At 43.5% G+C, this 18,341-nt stretch overlaps 1 protein-coding gene across 10 annotated transcripts in view; it reads left to right on the top strand.

Annotated features, from left to right (window-relative positions):
* Positions 1 to 17,673, top strand: part of LOC120405988 (ras-GEF domain-containing family member 1B-A) — a 297,170-nt gene extending 279,497 nt beyond the window's left edge. For 9 of the 10 annotated variants that reach the window (XM_039540073.1, XM_039540072.1, XM_039540076.1 and 6 more), the window contains one exon: positions 4,610 to 5,286. In XM_039540073.1, coding sequence (XP_039396007.1) covers positions 4,610 to 5,191 — 582 coding nt within the window. In that variant the 3' untranslated portion in view covers positions 5,192 to 5,286. Of the gene's footprint in view, positions 1 to 4,609; positions 5,287 to 17,516 lie in introns of those variants that run through there. The other variant, XM_039540082.1, reaches the window with a different exon arrangement.
* Positions 17,674 to 18,341: the final 668 nt, after the last annotated feature.

Genomic DNA, 18,341 nt, shown 5'->3' with positions numbered 1-18,341 from the left:
AACCAGTTCCCTTTGTGGCTGCTAAAGGAAACATAGGGAACATCTACGCTGCTGTAAAAGACTCGTGGCCCTGGTCAACTGCAGCAGGACTATAAAATTGAAGTGTAGACATTCATGCTTGAGCTGGAGCCCAGGTTCTGGGACCCTCACCCTTTGCTGGATCTCAAAGCCCAGTCTCCAGCCCGAGCCTGATCACCTACACTGCCATGTCATAGCACTGAAGCCCAAGCCCCATGAGCCCGAGCCAGCTGACCAGCCGAGGGTCTTTTATTGCAGTGTAGAGTTTCCTTTAACATGTGAGTGTAGCACTCTGGCATTGCAACTGCATGCCCAAAAATATTTGATATGGAAGAAAATTGTGAGCTGAGCACTGAAGAGATCTTTTGGGTTGTTGCTACATATATAAAAACAAGAAGACTAACATTTTCACAAAAGGTTGCCTAACGTTGTGCCCCTAAATGAAGAGGTAGGCACCTGATTAAATGGTTTGATTTGTTTTGGTGGTTTTCCCCCAGTTCCCTTGATTTCAGTACCGAGGGCCAGACTCTGTTACTCTTGCTGTGCTGGGCAGTACATTACTCCGTGAGTAGTCCCCTTAAGTCAGTGGAGAAGAGTGGTGGGGCATGGAGGTGAGGGGGGAGAAATAAACCTATTTACTAAGAAGACTAATAGCAAGTAACTGTATTTTTCAGCATATCTAGGACTACAGAACAACAAATATAGAAGTAGTTAGCAGTTCCCTTTTAAAATCGGAATGATGTATAGAAATTGGCACTTACGGATCAGTTCTCAGTTGATATTTTCAGCACAATGCAGGGACTTGCATGGTGAGGCTCCCCCCCCAAAAATCATATTCTAAATTCTACACTCCTCATTCTACACCATATTACTGAAGAGCAGAGGCTCTAAGCTAGCTTTTCTACCGCTGTGCCCTCAGGCCAAATCTCGCCGGCGGCTGGGGGTGGGAAAGCAGAATTTTGGTCTTTTCTGCCTTCCTTCACTCCCGTCAGTTTCAAGTCAGTGTTGCAAAGGCTCTTATGTGAGGAAGCCAGGCTCCATAGCCCCTATTTATTAATGCAGTTAACATTGCTTAGGTGCCTTTGCTCTAGTTTTGATTTTGGAGCGCATCACTAATTTCAGTGGCATCCCTCTCTTCCACGGATCCAATGAATGACACATGCTTTCCTTCCCAGTGCACTGACTTAGGGTCTGATCCTGTGGGGTGCTGAGTGCTTCCTGGAAGGGCTGAGGGCCCTCCACTACAACTGACTTTGGTCCCTCGTGGGCTGGTTTTTTTCATCATCACTCCATGTCCCTGTTAGCAGGTGTCATGAAAATGCACCGCGGGGGAGAATAGACTATTTGGATGCAAGTCTTCTCTCACGTCTGTTTCAAGCCAATAATTCCACTGACTTCACTGGAGTTATTCCTGATTCACACCAGTGTAAGTGAGATCAGAATCGGACCCACTGAATTTACGAGTTACTGAATGTCTTAGAGGGACATGGCTTATTGTGTAATAATGATGGAAGAGGCATGTAACTAGGTGTCCATTGGCTCAAGCAGGTGCATGTAGTATTTGATGTCTCAGGCGGAGTGTGCATGACATGCTGCCGTAAAAACCTCAGCAATTCAGTGATCAGGGCAGCAGTGAAAAGGACATTGCCCCTGACAGAAATGGGAAAGGAAAAGGATATCCTTTCCTGTCCTTTTCCAGCTAAATCAGCAAAAGAGAGCACGTAACCCAGTCATGGCTGTTTGCACCTGTGGGCTTAAATCTGTTTTGTATATTCCAGCAAGGCTACCTTTTGTTTTCAGAGCTAACAAGAAATGATTACTGTGCTATTTACAAAACCACCACATCTGTGCGACCAAATGTTTATCCATGTTCAATGCTATTTGGAAGTACTGGGGAAGAAGCATAGGTGAAAGGCTTATTATGCAGAAGAAAGAATGGTGTAGACCTGTCCAAACAACACATTTTGTGTGCGGCGGACCAAAACCAATCAAACCTATTCAGTGTACAATTCAGTTTTATTAAAGAATGCCTGAGAGAGGGATAAATTTTTTAAAATAACAAAGTTCCTGTGAACTAAAAGGTAAAAGTACAATAGAAAACTGATTTCTTTAAAAGAACAGAAACTACATCTTTTTTTTCCTGAATGTAACAACATTTTGGTGCAATATGGTTATCTGTTTTATCAGGGTTCTGCTGGAGTGTATTTTGGACCTGATTCACCACTGCATTACTCCAATTTTACAGAGTCATAACTCCATTGACATTAGTGGTATTACATCCGTGTGAAGCTGGATTAACACAGTGCTGAATTAGGGCCTTTGTGTTTTGTAAAACAAACTACAAATGGTTTAATACATAATGCTGGTTTTTCCTACCTGACAAAGAAGAGTAATGAGGTACTGTGGATGGGAGGAAAACCCTTATTAAACTCCTCCCTCCCCCTTCCTTTCTCCTGAGAGTCTGATTTATGGCCATGTCTTTGCATGCATAGATTGTGGGGTTTATCTTAACAATGTAAGCACATTTTCAAACCAGGCCCTGATCCCGCAAAATGACTCCCATTAGCTTTATTGGAACTCCACACAAGTGTAGGGATCCGCCTGCAGGAATCACTTGCAGGTTTTTGGCTATGAGTGGTGTGACGTTGCACTCCATATGATTTTATGAAAATATGCTAATGAGTGGGAATATATTCTAATTGGAATATGCTTCATGCAAAAGGTCTCTTGTAAGGTATCATTACAAAGCTTATAATCTACTGAGTGTGGTCATCCTATTTGTATAAATGTATCACTCTTGTACCTGAAACTAGAAATATGAAATATAACACTTTGCATATAATTATGCAAAGTGTGAGCCATTAATGGTGGTTTGGAATCTTGATGGCTCCCATCAACTAGGCCTGTGAGTCAGGCTGGGAGGAATGAAGGTTTGGGGTCTCACAGGTCATGTGACCATGTCACCTGGTGCTGGAATCCATCTTAAACCTGGTGCTTTTCCATTTAGGAGGAGGGGTGGGGACCCAGAGGGACAAAAGATTCCCGCCTTGTGCCAAAGTTATATAAGGGGGTGGAACAGAACAAAGGAGGGTCCAGTCATGAGAAATTCCCTAGTTACCACCTGAGCTGGAGCTAACAAGAACTGTACCGGAGAAAGGATTGGGCCCAGACTAGGAAGGAGTCCAGTCTGTGAAAGAAGCTTATTGGAACATCTCTGAGGGTGAGATGTTATCTGTAATCAGTTTCTTAATGTATTAAGCTCAGACTTGTGGATTTTGTTTTATTTTGCTTGGTAATTTACTTTGTTCTGTTACTTGGAACCATTTAAATCCTACTTTTTATACTTAATAAAATCACTTTTGCTTATTAATTAACCCAGAGTAAGTAATTAATACCAGGGGGAGCAAACAGCTGTGCATATCTCTCTATCAGTGTTATAGAGGGCAGACCATTTATGAGTTTACCCTGTATAATCTTTATACAGAGTAAAATGGATTCATTTGGGGTTTGGACCCCATTGGGAGCTGGGTGTCTGGGTGCTGGAGACAGGAGCGCTTCTTAAGCAGTTTTCAGTTAACTCGGCAGCTTTTGGGCATGTGGTTCAGACCCTGGGTCTGTGTTGGAGCAGACTGGCGTGTCTGGCTCAACAAGGTAGGGTTCTGGAGGCCCAAACTGGCAGAGAAAATGGGCTCAGAGGTAGTCTCAGCACATCAGGTGACAGTCCCAAGGGAGTTTCTGTGATCGAATCCATCACAAGTGGCATGACTTTAAAAGAGGTGTTACCAAGGCAAGAGTGGGAGCAGAAGCGGGGAGGTTGCCCAGGTGCAACTGGGGACAGAATATGGCCTGCAAAAACTGTTCCACATTACCACCCGTTAGTGAGAAGGAGGGAAAAAAACACCCCAGTTTGATGGTCAGAGCCCAGGTTGAAACTGCAGTTGGAAAAATCTAGCTTTTAACTTGCAAAAGTGGGTGAAATTGGTGTGGGAATCAGAGACAATAAATAAGGATCTCCATTGTATCATTTCCCACTTTTCAGAGTAGAATTCCACTGCAACGCTGAAGTCACACATGTCCCTGCTGACATCCTCTAGGAGTTTTGCTGTTTCCAGACCTGTTCCTCCAAGTGGTTAAGTGTCTAAACCATCATGAAATTGGACGTTCTCCTTGGTACAGTAGATACAGGGAAGAGGATAATGAAATAATTATGCTCTCATCTAGAGATGTTCCCTGCAGGTCACACCCCCAGCTGGGGTTTTCAAAAGAGCACACAACATGCTGAGCTCTTGGGAGAATCCAGACACTCACTTTGATGTCTCTAGACCCACTGATGAGTATGGAGCTTCTTTGGAAAATATGGCCCTGTGCCTTCCTCATATGCTATGCATTAAAAAGAAAACCTACCAGCTGGATGTGTGCCCCATAGATCATCATCTTCCACCCTTAACTCCCAGTCACTTTGTTGCTTGCTCATTCAGGTGCCCTGTATGTTGTGGCCACCCAGTCCTGATGGGTCTGTGTAAAGGGTTCGGACTCACCACTGTGGCACCTCCTGCTGGTTGTTCTGGGAATTAACTCAGTCTTTTTGCAGGGTGCCTCCGGTGGTGTCTTGCTGCCGTCACGTCTGCTCCGGACCTGCATCACCTCCAAGATCGCAGCGTCCTCTTCAGGACATAGCCAATCCGGGGGAACAGGCCGACTGCAGCCCAAGGTTCTAGCCACTTGCCTCACTGGCAAACTGGAACCCTTCACTGGCCACACCCCTCGGTGGAAAATGGGGCGAGGGAGGAGGAGACCTGGGCTCACCCACTGCTCCGCGTCCCGACCCAGGGACCCTCTAGGCAGCAGCCATGTGCTGCATCTCCTTCAACTCCCGCTGTCTGTTTCCCTGGGCCACTTCCCTGTAGCCCTAGCACCTTCTCTGCCCCATATCAGGGCTTCGGTCTTTCAGCCAGTCAGGCTGGAGCACCCTCTCGTTCCCCACTCAGCACTCCTCTGTCCAGGGGGCTGGCGGTTCCCTCAGCCCGTCAGGAACAGAGTCCTTTCTCCCTGGACTCCCAAGAGGGAACTGCCCTGCCTTTATATATGGGCCTGCTCTACCCTTATTGGCTGCTCATCGCAGCCCCTCTTCGATTGGCTGTCTGCTGCGCAGCCTACCCAGGATTGCTTTTAACCCTTTCTCCACCAGTGTAGGGAAGACACCCCATCACAGTCTGGAAAAGGCAGACTTTTCATTGGCTATCTGTTTGTGAAGGTTTTATGAATGAGAAAATAAAGAGGACATTCATGGTTAATCGTGGTTCATTTATGCACAGAGCCCTGCCTGGTGGTGTGCCTAAAGCTCAGCTTATGGGGGCTAGTTTCAGAGAGTGGTTTGACAGGCAGAGCCCTCGACCTCCTTGACCCGGCATTGCTGGCCCACAGCCATTGCATTCTTTTTCTTTTTAGAAGCTGACACAGACCTAAGAAGACTCGTACTAGGAGGCAGAGTAATTCAAGTGGCGGGATGAATGAGGCCGATTCTGCTAATTATAGTGGTGCCCTTCCATAGTTAATTGTCTGGTGTGTCTGTTTCTAACTGAGCCGTGTGTGCTGGGGGCTAAATGTCTATCGTTCTGTACCCCATTGGGATGAAAGTCAACACACAGCTTATTAACAGGGATGTGACTGATTGACTGATTGAAGTAACCATTTAAAATGGGTTCAACTTTATTAGGTACTAAACTCAGCCAAGAAAACCAAATGGAAAACCCCATAAAATTCTCAAGGTTTCAGAGCACTTTTTGTCAGCTTTATGAGCACAACTGACTGTGTCTGGTGACCAGTCAGCTGTAATGTTAGGGCCCAATCCTGGCCACCCGTCTCTGATGCTGAGCTGGGCCAGAGCTCTACCCCCTCTCAGGGCTCCATGCCTGCAGAGCTCTGTGGATTTCCTGAAGGGACAGGATCCCTTGGGTGACAACTGCGGAGCTCCACTGTTGGCTATTTAGCCTCATCCACTCCTCTTGGGTGGAGTCCAAGATATACAGCAGAGGTCTCACTGGTGAACAGTCATGTGGAAAGTGGTGACATTTGTACAGGGCGCGTCTCCTGAGAAGGCCATATTTATGTATGTATGTATTTATTTATTTAGATTTATAAAGCAACAAGAGATACTATTTGGAAATTCTAAGTGCCTCTCATAAATGTTTAAATATACAATAAAACAAACCACAACCCCATAGCATATACTAATATGAAAGCACCAGGAACCTCTTCAAATTAAACCAAATTCCCCACTTTTCTCTATACATCACCCCAATAACATTTGTTTCGTCAGCAGTCCTAAAAATATGAGTCTTGTAGCAAGCCGTGAAGGTCAACAGCTTCAGAATATTTTGGATCAGGGAATGGAGAAACTCAGATCGGCTGGTAATGAGGTCCATGGATGGATGGATAGGAAGTACGTTCCAAAGGAAAGACGCCCTCACAGAGCATGCTGTGCCAGCAGTATATCACGAGGAGAGACCGCGTCTCCCAAGTGGAAGGGTCTACAGTAAGGGGCTGAGAAACCAGCCCAGCACCAGCTCCAGCACTGGCTGACATTTCTGCAACAGATCACCAGGCCCCAGGTGTTCTCCATCCCTTGCAAGTGACTGAAAGGATACAGTCAATGCATGCTCAGCATGCGCTCTGGGGAAATCTACCCTAAAAGCGCAGTTTCCTGCAAAACATTGAATTGAACTAATTTGCCTTGCTATGTTTTAGCTGATTAGAAAAATTACCCAGGGCTAAAATAAACATTGGAAGAAATACAGACTTTTGTGATCTAGAGTTGCATGAGAAATAGAAATTTGTGCTTGACAACATAGAGGTAAAAAAACAGATCCCAAACTGGCGAGGGGGAGAATCTGAAAAAGCCCATTTTTCATGTACCCAGGGGTGTATGCAGCATAACTGATGCTTTTGGTGTGACTGCAGGTGTTTTTAGCTTTTTTTTAAACAAACGTAGAAGGGATTCATAGGTAAGCAACAAAAAGGCTGGAGAGATTCCCTTATGATTTATGGGAAACGATTAGAAAAACAAAAGAACAATTTAAGGGCCTGGCGGCAGGCAGGAGAGAAGTGAAAAGTGCCTACCGGCATCAGAGTGAAAACACCATGGAGGGAGTGGCATTGTTTAGAGTGGTACCACGAGGAGTTAATGAAGATGAAATTGAGCAAGGGAAGGAAAATGTCATCTGAATAGGAGGAAAAAATTAAAGGTGGAGAAAACTGCTAGTGTGGAATAGTTTCTTGAGGGAAGCAGTGGCAGCCCCTTTACTTGAGTCATTTAAACCTGGACTGGATAAACCACTCCAAAACTTACTGTAAGGAACAATTTTATACGAGAAGAGGGATGGGCTCTTGCATCTTCCAGTGCCATGATTTTCTGACAAGTGTTTTTAGGAGGCACTCACTGTAAATTTGCCAGAATGGAAGGAGTGATGAATTACACCTTGGCTTGGTGAGAGCGGTCATTTTTTTCCCCTTCCTGCCATGTTAGCAGACATGAGAACTGTGGACAATTAACTAATGCACTGAGGATCAGCAATATTACTGTACCTTCAATTTCAGCTGCAATTACAGAAGAGTGCCAGAATATGCACTCTAATGCAGTGTTTAACCTGTTTTAAAGAAAATGGAAAAAGTGGAAAAACTGCAGGATCAACTCCTGAGGTGTTTGCCCAGTTTTTACTCAGGCAAACTCCCTGCAGGTCATCTTTTGCTAAGATGGTCAATGAAATTGAAAAGTGGCTAATTCCAAACCAAGAAAGGGAAATACTTCTTTGCGCAATTAGCATACGGAACTCATTGCCACAAGAGCTGAGCGGGCTATTAGTCTGGATAACAAGAATATCCAGAATTATAATAGTCAATATTAAAAATTAAGAGCTTTGGAAAGGAGTGAAGCCCTCAGGTTTAGGGCATAAGCCACCCTCTTTTGGAGGTTAGAAGGAAACATTCCTTGCTCCTGAAAAGTTTATTGTGCCTTCCTCTGAAGCAGCTGGTACTGGCCGGTGTCAGAAACAGGATACCGGATGAGCTGGGCGCCTGGTGTGATCAAAGTGTGGCAATTCCGATGTTCCTAAGAGCCATAACTCCACGATTTGGCCCACTGATTTGAAAAGTGATCAGAGAAGCTGTTGGTTGCTATGATTTATGGTCACCAAACTAGATCAGATCAAAGTAGTGGCAGTAAGTTTCTAGCAGCCCACAACAAGACAGTCTTGGATTCCCTTTGAATTAACACAGTTTGTCTGAACGGTTCAAATGATCTTGGTGACTTCACAGAGAGGGAGCAGGGGAGGAAAGAGAGGAGTTATTGAAGAGGAACAAGATTCATACTGTGAGTGAGAGATGTGGTGTGGAATATGGTTACATCACATCTAAATAAATAGCAGCTTTCCTCGCGGAAGACATTTCTTTCATTCTCCACACAGAGCCAGGATTAGGTCCGTATCCTCAGACTGAAGGAGGGATACAAACATCTGTCCGGGGTCATCAGAGTGTTCACTTCATTTCCAATCATAACACAAGAAATGTGATGTTAGTGAAAATGTGACTCACTGGAAAAGCTCTGTTCTTGGAAAGGTCACAATGGAAACGCATCTGCTTTCCGTGCTCTGTCTTGCCACTGTACAGCATAACAATAAATGAGTAATACATTTAGGTTAACTCCTGAAGCAGTCTCTTCATGTAACAATTACATTTAGGTGGCTGTCTTTAATTATTATTAAATACTTACATTTTTTCGTGTGTCTTTAGCAATAGAATATGACACTTAGAAACTTATGCCATTCAGCTAAGTGTGTTTTATTTTTGCTGGTGAAGATAGCTTGTTGCCTGTGGTTAAAACATATATGGGAAAGATCCTCAGCTGGTGTCAATTAGTATAGCGCCAATGAAGTCAATGGTGCTATGCCAGTTTAAACCAGCTGAGGATCTAGCCTGGTGCATGTGACTATATATCTGTACACCCACGGATGATATCCTCAAGTTCTGGCTAATACTTTATATGGATTTTTTGACCACATCTCACTTATTTGCCAGTTTCACAAAAATATTGTGAATTCATGAGATCTCAATACAGAGGGAATTTTCATAGGGCAAAAATCTTGAGGGGTTAATAAATCTAATTTTTACTTTGACTGTAAGGATTTTAGAAAGCTGCCCAAACCCAGGCACTCAAAGGTCAAATGTACGTTTAAAAAAACTCCCAAACCTGTTTGAGGTCCCAGATTAGCAGCAGAATACACGAAATACATTTTAAAACAAAACTTGTGACAATCAGTTCTTCCCTTAAGTGTCTGGCAGGGTCCTATGCTCAGGTTCTGTGGGGTGGTAATCCTCAGGGCAGGTACTGCCTGTTCTGTTTTGAGTCAGATGGGGCATGAGGCTTCCCTGCTCCTGGTCCTCTGGCTCTGAGAGACCCCTTTTCCATATCAGCTTTGCCCACCCTATTTCAGCTATCAACCGCCTACTTGAGCTCTGTATTTGTGCTGCAGCCACTGATGGCAAAGCTAGAGATGACTCCCAAACAGAATCCCTCTGCCTTGACTGGTGGGGTTTGGATAAAATGAGTTCAGGATCTGAAACAACCCTGGGTTTTTGTTGTTGTTTGTTTTTTTTTTCATTTTGGAAAACCAGATGAGGGTTTGCAAAACAAAAGCAAAATCGCTCCCAATGTTGTCTAGAAGTATTATTTAATTAACCCGTGAAAAGGGGTGAAGACTTGAGGTGGCAACATTTGCACGTGACACAAAATTATATAAGTTAGTCAACACTAGGCTAGAGTGTAGGGAACAAAGCTAGGTGAATGGGCAGCATCATGGCAGACATAGTGCAATGCATACAAATACCATGTAATGCACATTGGACAGAAATAATCTGAATATTTGATATGTTCTGTTTTATTATAACTACCTGGAAAAAGGACCTAAGTTTCGCTGCAGACAGCTCAGTGAAACCATCTGCTCAATGCACAGCTGGGGTCAAAAGGGTTTGGATATTTATATGGATAATGAGAACATCCACAGTTACATTAGAGACAATACAAATGTGTAAAGTTCTCATGCTTCATACGACAGTCACTAAATGATTGGGGTCCAGAAGAAACTTCCCAATGTGGACAGGTTCATCCTCAGATACATCTGGTACTGGCTGCTGTTGGAGACAGGTTACCAGTTTGAATGGACCACTGGTCTGTTCCAGTTTGGCAAATCCTATGTTCCCGTGTTGTGCAACTCCAACCTAAAATAGCCCACTGCACTATTCTAGCTGGTTATGAGGATGTCCTCGGTTATTGCAAGAGGAACTTACAACTCTGAATTTAGCTCTTGTTAGGCAAATGAAGAGGATACTGATTCTCAACAACCTCCTTTAAAATGAGAGGTGAGCCTGAACCAAATCCCTGGGTCTGAATGCTTGTTGAACTTCAGGGAGGAGACGATGGACTCCAGAATTTGGCAAATGGCCCCAATCTTTGTTCCACCACTGTTTAGTAATAAATAAATAATGTGCTGGGTCCAGATAAGTATGAAGATGAACATCCCTGCTCCAAGAATTAACAGCCTAAATAAAGGGCCTGACTAAAACTCATTTTGGGAGGAGAGGGGAAAACATCTCTGAGTTTGCAGTGTGCCTGAAATCGTGGTCCTTCTTTTTTTGTGGTTTGAGCCCTTTTTTGGGAAAACACAAATGCATGTGGAACTTCTACAGCTACAGAGTAGCTAAAATATAAGATTTCACTGATTGTGCCAGTGTCCTTCATTTTCCATCCTCTAAACCAAATCAAATACTTTCAAGCCATTTTAAATCTGGGTACCACACACATATATCACCGTCTGATTTGCACTCCTGACTCATTGACTTCAGTGGTAGTTTTGTCTGATTAATGGACTGCTAGATCACACCCACATTCTCTTAATACTTTGGATTAATTATTTTTTTACAGCTGCTTTGTCGTTCACCTTTGAAAACAACGCGGCCCCTTTGTGTGAGATGTTACTGAGCTTGTCCCTGTGCTAGGGAGGAAAGGGTTTGGAATGCAGGACTAAGCTTCAGTTGGTTACAATGACTGTATTTGTTTTTATTGCACAGCGCTACTGTTTTTGTAGATAGTTAAATTACTGCCCAGGCACAAAGAATAAATAGGCATCCTCCTCCTCCTCCTTGTGTGGTGTGGCAGCAATTGCTTAGAATTCTAGCTTCTCTGCTCAGTCTGTTTTTAAGTGTTTATGTTTTGTTTTAGTTTATCTGCCTGTCTGGAGGGAAAAGAGAGAGGGACAGAGCCATAAAGAGGTGACTGCCTGAGGAGGATAAAGGAAAACAAATACACGAGAATATGCATGGAATCGAAGAAGTGGAATAATTAGGAACATGGCAAATGCTCAACCTAGTGTGGCTTTATACAGTAATCTGGTGATTTTCCTGCATCTGTCTTCATGCAGATTGGCTCCTTTATGGGGCGGGGGATTTCCGATAGTTAAAGGGTTGGTGGTCCAGTCCCGCTCTCTCTCCATAGCTCCCATCCTCCAGACACCCTTCCCCCCCGCCCCCGCTTCTTTCCACAGCTCTCCACCCCAAACAGCCCAGACCCAAGCCACTGCAACTCCCTACCCCAGCAGGACACACACCCCATCTGCTGTCTCCTCCTGTAACTCAGCCCCACCACCATCTTTGATCCCCCCGCACATGTCCTTCACCCACTCCCTTCCGCAGTGGCTTCCTGCTGCCACTCACCCTGACCTCAACACATGCTGCTCACCCAAACCCTGCAGACTTCTGACCCAGCTTAAATTCTCCACCCCTGCCATCCTGTCACGAGTGCTCCAGAGAGCCTCCCTTCCCCCACATACATTCCTCACTTGCTTCCTTCCACTGCCGCCTGGCACCTACAACCCTTCCTGGTGGTGTCCTCAAATCATAGTGTGTATCCAAGATATGAGGAACCAGTGATTTGTAAAAGTTAGGAATTGTCACATCGCGGTTATGAATCTGACAAAATATGTGACAAGGTGGGTGAGATAATATCTTTTATTGGACCAACTTCTATTTGGGAGAGAAAGACAAGCTTTGGAGCTTACACGGAGCTCTTCTTCCAGGAAAGGAACTCCGAGTGTCAGAGCTAAAGACAAGGTGGAACAGATTGTTTTGCAGAAGTAGTTAACACATATTTCCAGGGACCATTCAAAGTGAAGTGGCCATTTAACATATGTGACAATCTGTTATAAGGCATAAATATGAAAAACTCCCTTATTTTTGGCTGTCAGGTTAGCATTTCCCAGTAATACATCATCAGTCAAACTCAAGCACAGTCCTGGATTTTGGCTTGTCTCTTCATTTTACTAACTAGCTAAAAACAAAGGAGACCAATAGCTTTGATGGCCAATGCAGGCTTTCTGGTCCCTCACACTAGATGGCAGGTGTTTGCCAATGTATGTTTCTTCTCTGCTATGCCTTTCCTACCTTAAGTGTGGGCTGATTAAAGAACAGCCCCTTGGATGGATCACTTGATGATTACCTGCTCTGTTCATTCCCTCTGAAGCATCTGGCATTGGCCACTGTCGGAAGACAGGATACTGGGCTAGATGGACCTTTGGTCTGACCCAGTATGGCCGTTCTTATGAATCCTCTTTCCCGGTCTTGTGTTGTTCTGATTGTGTCTGATCTGCTTCCTTTTACCAGTTGCTGATTCCTGAAGCCCCGCTCTGGGTTACCTGCAAATGCCCGCAGTGCTCCTGGTGCAAAGTAGGGAGGAAAAGGGGCCTTGAGCTGAAAAATATCAAACTAAGGAGTTCTTTTTATGTAAAATTAGAGCAGAAGAGGTGGCAGAGTTCTCATTTCTTGTGCTGCCATCTGGAGGGTTAAGAATCAATTCCAGTATGCCAGTGAAGTGCTGGCAGTTTTTGTGGATGCGAAATAAAGATCTTTGTTTTGCTGTTGAATTTTTCATAACAGGAAAAAGGCAAAACATGACCAAAAAAACCCTACAAAAACATAGGTGCACAAAGCACGTACAGCGGGTGTATGTGTGCATACGAAACATGCTACATAAAATGCAGATGGTACAGTTCAATGTAATATGTACACAGATATGTAGATCTAGGTCCAGATAAAGATGTGTGTATGTATGAGTATTTACCACAGACCTACTACACAACATACAGATTGTACATTTAAATGTATGTATGTATGCGTTCCATATGATTATATCCATACAAAGCTATATTGACCGTATATATACAGTGACATGCATACCACACAGGTGAGTGTCCAGATCCTCCTCTGCTGTACACTGATATAGCTGATATTGAAATAAAAGTAGACATGCTTATTTACACCAGCTGAGAATCTGGCCTGGTATGTTTGTGTGTGTATGTGCGTACATATGTGTATGCACACAGATAGATAGATAAACTACGCAACATACAGATGGTATGTTTCAGCATGTTTCTCTCTCTCTCTCTCTCTCTCTAATTTTTAAATTCCTATACATCACAAGACCACCTTTAAAAACTGTGTTACATTTAATATTTTATTACACTTGATAATAGGGGGTGTTTTGTGATAATTGCTTAGCCAAAAAACTCAATTTGGGGGCATTTGTCCTCTCTTATTATTTTACAGTGTATTTGATTGCTGCCAGTGCAAAGCTTGGGAGCATGAATTCAACTAGGAGCTGAACACAGGATTACTGTTCAAAAAAATGTCTAGCTTTTCAAGCTAAGAAGGATATTGGGCCGGATCATCAGCTGGTGAAAATCAATATGGTAATGGAACTACTGTGATTTATACCAGCTAAGGATCTGGTATTTTTTAACACTAAGTCCCCACTTTAATTTTAACTGGCACTTGCCTGCCATCATAGATTAGTGCCTGAAGCCCAAATCACAATTGATAATGATATCATACATAGATCTTACTTGATATACACACCAGTTAATGACAGGATTGGTTTGGGATTGAGAAATATAAGCAAACTTTCAAAGAGAAATATTCAGAGTTTAAAAATAAGCAAACAAACTTGCAATAATGTAATAGGTGTTTCCATTAAGTCCTCTTTTTGGGTTCTCAATAACCTTTCAGTCTCCCTCTGGTTAATGGCAATGTCAGCAGAATCTCATGGAATTACAGCCTTGGTTGCTTCTTTATCTGTTTTCCTTTATTACAAAAGTGTGAGTATATAGGTAGAGAGAGAATAGTAATTTCAAGATTAAAAACTCAGTCCATCACCTTTTATAGCCGGAGCCAGGCTTCAATTTTTATTTTGAAATGTTCAATTAACTTCTTAGTTCCTTGTAAAAAGAGTCAGTTTCTCAGGGGAAGGATTGGTGTGCCCTAGCTGTTAAGATTTAAGGTTCTTCATTCTTTTGTGTGTGGAATTTTCATTCATCAGTGGTTCTGATGATGACTTTCTTCATTTTTACTGTGTGTCCCAAGGTTATTTGGGGTGGGGAGATGTATATGTGTGTTTGTGTCTCTGTATATGTACATGTCATTTAGTCAATTGGTGTAACGTACCCAATTATGATATAGTAGAAATGTTATTTCACTAGTTTACTAAAAGCAGAATGCTTCAAAGACGGTTATGCTCTTGTCTGCTGTCGAAAAGGTCTGTTTACTTCACTCTCCTGCTGTTTTCAGCCTCTAAAGAGAAGCATCCTTTGTGAAACTTGTCCTTTCCCCCAGCCTCTTTCTGAACAGCTTTTGTAACTAAGCCAGTGCACACCTACGCGCGCTACATGTGAGTGAAATAACAGCTGTCCTGATCCTTGGGTTGCTGAAGGCTAGCCCACGAGGGATTTTATGAACCATGAAAATCGCCTTTCAAGTCAACAGCTCTCTGCTGTCAGGAGCACAAGGAAAATATGGATCAAAGTTTGGCTTTGTTATGTTTGAATAACCCATTATTCTGCAACATGTAAATCTGCCTTCTCTTTTATTTAAAGTCACTGCAGGGTGCCTAGGATGATGTGTGAAGCATTGTGCAAATAGCACTTTTCTTCTCTGAGTTCTTCAGAATGTTTTCCTTTCCCTGTTAAACTATTTTTATTTTTATAAACATATTTATCAGGAATAGGAGAAGGAACATAGGAAAGAATGGACTATACAAACAATACCAACCATGGTAAACAAATGAATGCTATGCATATGCACACTTCATATGCATGTTACGGTCCAGAAGCAAAAACAAATCGCTTCAAAATTGTCTTTATCTTTCCAGCTATGTGAAATCCTCTGGTAGGCCCCGATCCTGAAGATGAGTCCACCCAAGCCAACTCTTGCACTTGTGCAGTGCCCCATTGACTTGGATGGGACTCTGTGCTAGTGTAAGGATCCACGTGAGTGGATCTGATTGTAGGATCAAGGACTAAATTTGCTGCTGATTCCCACATTCTGCTTTATTTAGTCCTTTGTGAATTCTGTTTTTACTTTATAATGGACGTTATTCAGATTCTGTCCTAGTTAAAAACATCGACTTTAACATGTAGTAGCCATGTTAGATTGGTAGCGACTCTTAATAACACTGTGCCTTTAAATGCAGGTCTATTCTGGAAAATGCCTGGGTAAAACCATTCCCACCTTGCTCCATAGATCTGCGCTTGGTGTCTATTCAGTTGTATTACCTTTAACTCCAGAGAGCTGTGATGGTTCAGCAGTGCTCTGAGAGCATGAGCTGGATTGTATTTCTCCTTACACTTGTTAATCAACGGCCTGCTTCAAACCCTCGGACATCTTCCCATTGACTTCGGTGGCCTGGAACAGGTTCTAAGGACAGGGGTGAACTCTGCCTTCACTGACGTGTGTGCAGCTCCATTGGCTACAGTGCACAGGTATACGTGAGAGAGCATAACTTGGCCCACAGAACCCAGATCTCCTGAATCATGGTTCAGTGCCTTAACCACAAAACCCTCCGGGCTCCCAAGAGGAAGGAAAGGAAGCGTTCTATATCAGCTGCACCTATGTATAACCTGTTTATAACCCCATCACTCTTGGGCCCACTTTGCTAGGCCCCTGGTCTGTTAGAGTAAACATAATACAAACCAGAACATATGTAACCAAGATAAACCAATGGCGGTTTCCCCAATAGCAATTTTAGCTGCTATTCCACAGTATCACTTCCTGGTTTAGCCATAATGATTTCTGACAGAGCAGAGAGTTTCTTTAAAATAAGGCCTAGATCTTTAGGCTCCTAAGTCCATATTTAGGAACCTACACAAATGACCCATTTTTTTTTTAACAGTGTAGAGAATCCAGCAGCTGTTACTCACTTCAGTGGGAACTGCTGTGTGCTCAGCAGTCTTAAGAAACAGGCCAATAATGGAGGCACCTAAATGTGGACTCAGGAGCTTAACTTTAGTTACACATTTTTACAGCTTGGCCTGAAGGAATATAAACCTGTCATCTCCCACAGACAGGCATGGCTGCCCTAGGTCATGTCATATTTGCCTCTTCGTTTTCTGGATAGCATTTACCAGTTTAACATAGACTCCTATGCCTTGAAGCCTCATCTGAAGATTGCCGGATGCCTCCAGTCCCCTTGCTCAAGAGAGTAATGGAAGGAAGGCTGGAATTTTTCATCCCCAGCAAGGTCAGTGATTAAATCATGCCACTGAATGGACATTAGTGGGATTTTGTCTTATTATCAAATCAAAGTGGGAGGGAGAGGAGTTTAACTAGTGATATTATCTTGAAGATTAAAAATTGCTAAGAACAGAATAATCATGTCGTATATACGTGTGCGTACACACGCAATCTGAGGAGTCAGTGATCGGTGCTGGTAGGATTCCACTGTAAGTGTTCTCTGGATACCACCAGTGATTGCTGTTGCAAGCAGACGAGATCTCAGAAGAACTGGAGGAGATAATTTGGAAGAACACACACTGCAGGGTTACATTTAGACATAGCTGAAGGAATATATATTAGAAACTGTTGCCGAGGAGCAGTTTGTAAATTTCTCTTGGGATGTGTGGGGGACAGTGAAAGTATGTTTGCTTGATCAAGGCACTGCTTGTTCTGGTCATTTCCATGTCAGCTGATGATGTGGACCTGAGCCAAATACTCCCAGACTTTTAGGGCATTTGAAATACAGATTTGAACTTTGTTATCTTGAGCTCATGGCTGCTTTTTAAGGGACAGATTCCAGTACCTTTAGCACCGTACTCCTTACATAGCCTCCGACTGCAATGGCACTACTTGGCAAAGGGGAATCACAGTCTAGCCCTGTGTGTCTCTGAAAAGGGACTTTCGTAATGCTTTCTCCCTCTTTTTGTTCCCTGGGCTCTAGTTTTCCGTTCTGTTCTATAGCCCTGTTTCCCTCCCCCCCCCACACACACAAACGCACACACGCTACATTGACTTTTTGGCTTTCTAGGGCTGATGCTAATCTTTTAAATTGGTTGGAAAGGGCATGGCCAAAATCCAGTTTCCCTCCCCGCTGTTACTCATTGTGTCATCTCCCTGCTGCATTCCAGATGCCTGCACGCATTCTGAAGGATCAGCCACACTTGCAGCTGATGACCTCACACAAGTTGATGATACATACTGGAGTAACCACAACTTACCAGACGTGACATAATGATTTTATTAGCGGGAGGAAACGACAAACAAAATAATTCTGAACCTTGTGAAACAGCCCATGTTAACCCAATGTTTCTGCATATTTGTCTAAACGTACATTATGAAATAAAGCAAAATTGCCAGAAGAATGCTGTCAAGCCACATAAGTACACTTCAGAGCCCCGAGCGCTCTGACCGGAACGGATCTTTCAAACTCCTGATTGTGAGCTCCATTTACTGGCTCACAAGACAGCTTCCTGCAGGCTGCCCAGCTGGCGACCAGCGCCTCTCAAGCAATGCCCACCCGACTGTTTTCAAACATGCCAGAGAGCAGCAGATTAAAGCAGGATTAAATGAGATGGTCTTGCACTCCTGATGGCTCCTACATTTTTCAGCTTCATCCTTGAGCACTTATCCTTATTCCCCCCCAGCACAGACCCTTTGTCCCCTGGAAAAATGCATGTGGGTTTGAGCCCTGTGTTTCCAAAGATTTTCCAGTGAGGAGTGAGGCCCTGTATATTTGGCCAGTCTTGTCCATGTTAAAGTATTATCTTTCCTGCTTCCTGAATCGATGGTTGGATTGAAAGTAGCCAGTGTGACTGATTGATACATTCATTGATCTTCCTGCTGCCACCCCCCGCCCCCAAAATATTTTCCTCAGCTTTTAAAAAAAAAATTACCTTTCATCCTGTTTCAGGCAGCTGCTCTTGCTTGTTCTGAACCAAAATCTGTTAGCCCAA

Source organism: Mauremys reevesii, linkage group 5 (assembly GCF_016161935.1).
Source record: "Mauremys reevesii isolate NIE-2019 linkage group 5, ASM1616193v1, whole genome shotgun sequence".
In the NCBI taxonomy this organism is placed as follows: Eukaryota; Metazoa; Chordata; order Testudines; family Geoemydidae; genus Mauremys; species Mauremys reevesii.
Note: the sequence above shows the minus strand (reverse complement) of the source record. Positions and strands in the feature narration are given on the sequence as shown.